The sequence below is a fragment of the Atta colombica genome, unplaced genomic scaffold (assembly GCF_001594045.1).
Source record: "Atta colombica isolate Treedump-2 unplaced genomic scaffold, Acol1.0 scaffold9, whole genome shotgun sequence".
NCBI lineage: Eukaryota > Metazoa > Arthropoda > Insecta > Hymenoptera > Formicidae > Atta > Atta colombica.
Genome location: NW_017259583.1, coordinates 1,473,596 through 1,479,061, shown reverse-complemented (window position 1 = coordinate 1,479,061; position 5,466 = coordinate 1,473,596). Strand labels below are relative to the sequence as shown.

The 5,466-nt window shown below is 40.4% G+C and overlaps 1 protein-coding gene across 4 annotated transcripts in view; it reads right to left on the bottom strand.

The window, feature by feature from the left end:
- Positions 1–275: 275 nt before the first annotated feature.
- The window catches only part of LOC108693475 (protein Skeletor, isoforms B/C), a 21,627-nt gene continuing 16,436 nt past the window's right edge, over positions 276–5,466 (bottom strand). For 2 of the 4 annotated variants that reach the window (XM_018202454.1, XM_018202451.1), the window contains 4 exons: positions 4,600–4,762; positions 3,857–4,050; positions 3,228–3,452; positions 276–2,541 (listed from right to left, as the gene is read on the bottom strand). In XM_018202454.1, the coding sequence (XP_018057943.1) occupies positions 631–2,541; positions 3,228–3,452; positions 3,857–4,050; positions 4,600–4,762 (2,493 nt within the window). In that variant the 3' untranslated portion in view covers positions 276–630. Of the gene's footprint in view, positions 2,542–3,227; positions 3,453–3,856; positions 4,051–4,599; positions 4,763–5,466 lie in introns of those variants that run through there. The other 2 variants (XM_018202452.1, XM_018202453.1) reach the window with 2 other exon arrangements.

Here is a 5,466-nt window from a genome sequence, read left to right as displayed (position 1 = left end):
TATGTATATATATATATCTGTGTGTGTGTGTGTGTGTGTGTCATCGTATATTTTATTATTACATATTTTCGTTATATTTTATATAACTTTTTTTTTTAAATTATTACATACAGATTCTCTGCATATAATTACAATCTTGATTCAGACATATATAAATTACATAACTTCGTTAATATCGGAACAAGAAAATAAACGCGTGCATAGATTAACGTATAAGATATATTACTTCTTTTTCCAAACAATACAATAGTTAAAAGCACTATAAAAATGTCTGGAAATGAAAGTCAGAATTCAATTCATGAAAGGAACGTAAATCAGTATTCGGCGGCTAATAATCGCCACGCAAAGAACACGATCGAAAGCGGATCGAAATACCAGAGATGCGAGACGCGAGCTTGACAGGTGGATTGTACTACTGTATAGGAAACCAGCGGTTTTCTCAGTGGTTAGTAATGCCTTCCCCGGTGTTAACGCAGTTGGAGAGTATATCGTCTACTATTCCCGAACGATTCTGTGTGTCGTCGCGAGCCACGCAGGCGTGCTCAAGACGATCAACGTCTTCCAATTCCTTCCGACGTCCCGTCGAGGCGTGCCTTCGTCGGAGGACGTCTGAGGTCGGTCGCCGATCTCTCAGATCGCGAGACGTGCAATCGCGATTAGAACGACCCACCCGAGATTGCAGAGGCGCGTTCCGCCGTTGACCATTTCGATCCGGTCGCGTTCTCGATGTTCATGCTGAAAGTTTACGCTGGACATCGTACGATCGACGTCCAGAGGCGATCTCTTCGACCTCTCTAACAACTTCAACCTCGTGTTTGTCTTCGGTAACTGTTGACGCGGCGGATCGATGGCCGCTAGACGGTTCTTCTTCCCATACGAGAGAGGAGTCGAACCATTTGCACGCATCTCTCCAGGGATCAGCGGTGGCAGCTCACCCTGGAACTTACCGAACTGCGGTGTTCTACTAAGAATATCCGAGGTCAATTGACCCTTAGTGTGATACTCAGAATCGGAAATGGATCTGGCCAGACCAGTGGAGTCACTCAGCTTCTTACCATCGTAGGTGATTAAAACGCCAGAGGAAGAAGGTGATGGCAATTCCTCCGGCCTAGTCCTTCCGATTGGCGGCAGATAATAGGTATCTAGTTTAAGATCGGCCGCCATCTCCATGTCGTCGAGATCGTCGAAACGTGGAGGAGAACGCGTGGAAGATGTCTTCTTCTTCCGTTTCCTGCTGCCATCGATCGTGGATGATGTCACGGGCAGCGACGGTACGAAAACGGGCGAGAACTTACCGATTGTACGATAATCCCCGTTTTTTCTGAGCGGCTCATCCTGCCACATTCTCTTCTGTGTTACATCTGGCACTTTGTCAAAGACATTTCTGATGATCGGTTTAAAGCCACTCTCGATGACGATGGAATCGGGATTGAAGCCGGTGTTGCGCGCGGGTTTCAAAAGCTTCCAGGAGGGACCCAAGTGATTCTCGGTGATGTCTGAATCCGATCCTATCTTTGTCTCGAATTTCGTACGTTGCTTCGTGTCAATCTTTGCCATAAGTTTCTCGGATAACGACGCCTTGTCGGCTATCGTCCTCGGCGTCGTCTTCAGCATTGCTATTGCGACAGGTGGTCGGTAAACGGATTTCTTGCGCTCAATGAGGATCGGTCGTGGCGAGGATGAACCGAAGGAGAACGGAAATGGCAACGATAATGCACCCGTAGTTATCATATTGGCAGCCTGCTGTAATGTCTGCAACATTGGACGGCGCGTTAATGTCACCGGCCGGCGAATAATCATCAGTTGGGTCTTCGGTGGTTCGAGCTGATGATAATAACGAGAAGGAGACGAAGGAAGTTGATGACGGACGTAGTGATGATAATTGCTCGCATAATAATGCGGCGCTCGGGAAAACGGTAGCTGGGTGTTGCTGATGGCCGCTGTTACGTAGGGCAATCTTGTCCCATGACTCAGTGATGGTCGTTGGTGATCTGCAACGAGGTTAGACAATTCCTGGTTAGTGGCGGTATGCTGAATCTCCCGCGCGAGTTCTGTGACATGAGTTCCAGCGTGAAGAGAGGATGGCGATTCATGAACGATCATGGCCGATCGGTGTTGCTGCGACTTCTGCTGCTTCTGCTGCGGCAGGATCTCCTCGTCAACGCGTTGCGCGTCCTTCGGACGTGTCTCGTATGAGGTTTCGGACGATGATGATGATTGCAAGCGATCGTAATTGTTATTGGCATTCGTTAGTAGCTGAGGATGCGAGACGCTTAACTTGCTGTTAGTCGTCGAATGATGATGAGGGTAACGGTGACCGTATTCGCGATGAGAATGATGGACATGCTGTTGATGAAGGAACTCCGCCGTTGGCATTACCTTGCTCGGCACGGAAATACTAGCGCCGTACTCCAGGTCCTGATGACCTTGGTCCGGTTCCGTGAACACCTCGCGCTTCTCGCTGGCCGCCGGTGATGTCTCGCTGACGTCACAGTTGTCGAGGACATTGATTTTCCAGCCTAGGTAACGATGTGTAAAGCACTAGAAACAAAAAGCATGCAGAATCTCGAGCGTGCAAAATCAAAGATCTATTTATAAGATATGATCTATTTATAAGTATAGGTACAAAACTAAACGAATATCAATATATAGACTATATAGAGGCTCGCAATTAGTTGCAGAGTAACTACCAGAGTAAACTTCGGTTTACTTTCTGCGAAACCATGATTACGTTTATATGGCTCGATTTACGCCGAAATTATAATATTTCATTAGAATTTATACTTACAAAAAATCTTAGAAATCTTATGATATTTCATAATTAACATACATAAAAAATTCTGAGAAGTATTTATGATGATTATATGCATTTTCTGAAATGTTTCAATTCGTATAAAAAAATGTAAGAAAGTTATAAAATTATATAAAAATTATATAGAAATTCTGAAAAATTATATGAAAAATTCTAAAAAAAGATTTCATGAAACATTGGCATTCCAAGAATGGATCTGGACACGGAAGAAACCCGCGAAACACATAATCTTTATATAAAAAGCATCCACATACATGGAAGTCTCAAGAATTCTAAGAAAAATTTTCATCAGGGGAAATTAATTTTAAAAGTTTTACAGAGTAGATTCGATCGTATCTCGACAGTGTCAAGAGCGCTCTGGTATTTTTCTCATATTGACACTTACAGATGTGTACCACGTATGAACACAGATTACCTGATAATATACTGTATCGGGGGTATTCTCATCGGGCGTCCATTCCACGATGCCTGGCTCGCCCTGATCGCATTCGAGAGTCAGGGTACGCTGATAAGCACCGAAGGACGCGAACTCATCCGCAGGCGGTTGGTTTTGATCCGGCACCCAGTTGCAGAGGCGACCTACACCGGTGGGGATGACCTTACCGCGTTGTCGACGTACACCCGCGAATATCTTTACTTTCTGTCAAGATCAGAGAGTGAACAGCCATGTACCATTCCCATGTTATCAGGTTCTATAATATTTTCTCGCGTATTCTTCGTCAAGTACGCTACTTATGTTATCCATTTTTATTAATGTAGATTAACTTTAATCTTGGTTCAATTTATTCTTTGTCTTTTTCTAATTGTTAGTTCTAGAAAAAGATGAAGGAATAAATTGGACTGAGATTAAAATTAATCTACATTATTGGTGGAATGAGCATTAGATAATTAAATAACAATAGAAAGAATCGATTGAAGTTACATGACAACGTAAGCCTTCCTTCAGCCATTTGCTTTTCCGAAAATAACAAATATAGCGAATCTACATTTTGGCAAAATTGATATTCTTATTTTCAAAAATATTTTGCATGCAAGACAATTTACCGCTTTCTCCTCAGCTGTTTTGTGATAATACCCGCCTATCGGGTCATCTGTGATGTAGAATGGATGATAACGCGCTGGAGCGTCGGGATCTGAACCGCCTTCCACGACGAAAGAATATCTTCTGCCTCGCACCACATTAATCACAGGTATCAATAATCCATTGATATACCAAGAGATCCCCCAACCAACGTGACCTGGAGAAAGTGAAGCAGAGACCGGTTTGGAGTATAGATGCGATGCGGCTTTCTTGTGATTTGTGCAAGGACTTTCTCACGAGCATTTCGCAGAGTGCCATGCGAATTTTGATTAGCTTCGCGAAAGTTTAAATGTGTCCTAAATCTCCAAAACCACCACTACGTGATAAAATCGCAAAAAGAAATAAGATCCGTATGTACTTTTACTTTCTACATAAAAAGTAAAGTAGCTAACAAAACTTAAAAAGTAAAGTAGCTAATAAAATTTAAAATTAGCTAATAAAACTTAAAATGTTTATAAAAGCGATGTCGATTGAAATTGTTTTGTAAAATTATTAACGAAATTTTGTGCGCCGGGAGAAACTTGTCGACTTTGTCGACTGTAATAGTTATTTCAATTTGTATTTATATTTATTTCAAGATTTTCTTGTTAGTGATAGTTCAATGCAATGATACACATGCAATTTTGCATATCGTGTTACGCGGAATAAAGTTTCTGGATTCGAATTAAGAGACGATACTCCAATGTTAATCGCTACAATTTATTACCAGTAATAGCTGGGTAGCCGTGTTTTCCTCCGGTGGGTCCCATTTGTGCGTAAAAAATACCATCTTCCGGCTCATAACATTGAATCGGTGGTATCTCCCAAGCGTCATTCGTAGGAGCTGGTGCAGGAGTCGCTGCTACACGTTGCGGCCTTCTCATGGCGAGCTATTTCAATGCATTTTCCAAAAAAATAGTACGACATGCCAAAATATAAATAATACGGTTTTGTTATACACCAATATATGAATGACTTCCCCCAACTCAATTAAATTTTGATTTTAAACTGCGACTTTAACGTATGACAATTGATATATTACTTATGCCTAAATTCCAGGGTAATAACTAGTTGGGTAATAACTAGTTAAAACATTTAAAAAAAAGTTAAAAAGTTAATAACTTTTAACTTAATTAATTTTAAATGCATTAAATTTTAACTTAATTAAGTTACTTTTAAACGTTAACTTTTTAATTTTTTTTTTAAGTTAAAAAATTTTGTTATCTTTTTTAAATATCTTAGAAAAATAATAAGATATAATAAGACTAAGGGCATATATTCGTAATCTGTTCATATTTTAAGATCATCTTAAGTAATTTCTTAAGATGCTAATACAGCCCTCTGATTGGTTTATATAGTTATGCTTTATGCCCTAAGCCTTAGTCCGGATCTACAATAGGTATTTTAAGCCTTATATCATAAGAAATTGACTAATTACAGTCAAATATTCTTCTCGCATTCGATTGTAATTGATCAATTTCTTATGGCTTAAGATTTATCAAAAAGTAATCACTGATCTTCACTGATCACTTGTATCTTCTCTATGTGCTGACTGTTTTTTTAAAGTTACATAACTTATATAGTTATATCGTTA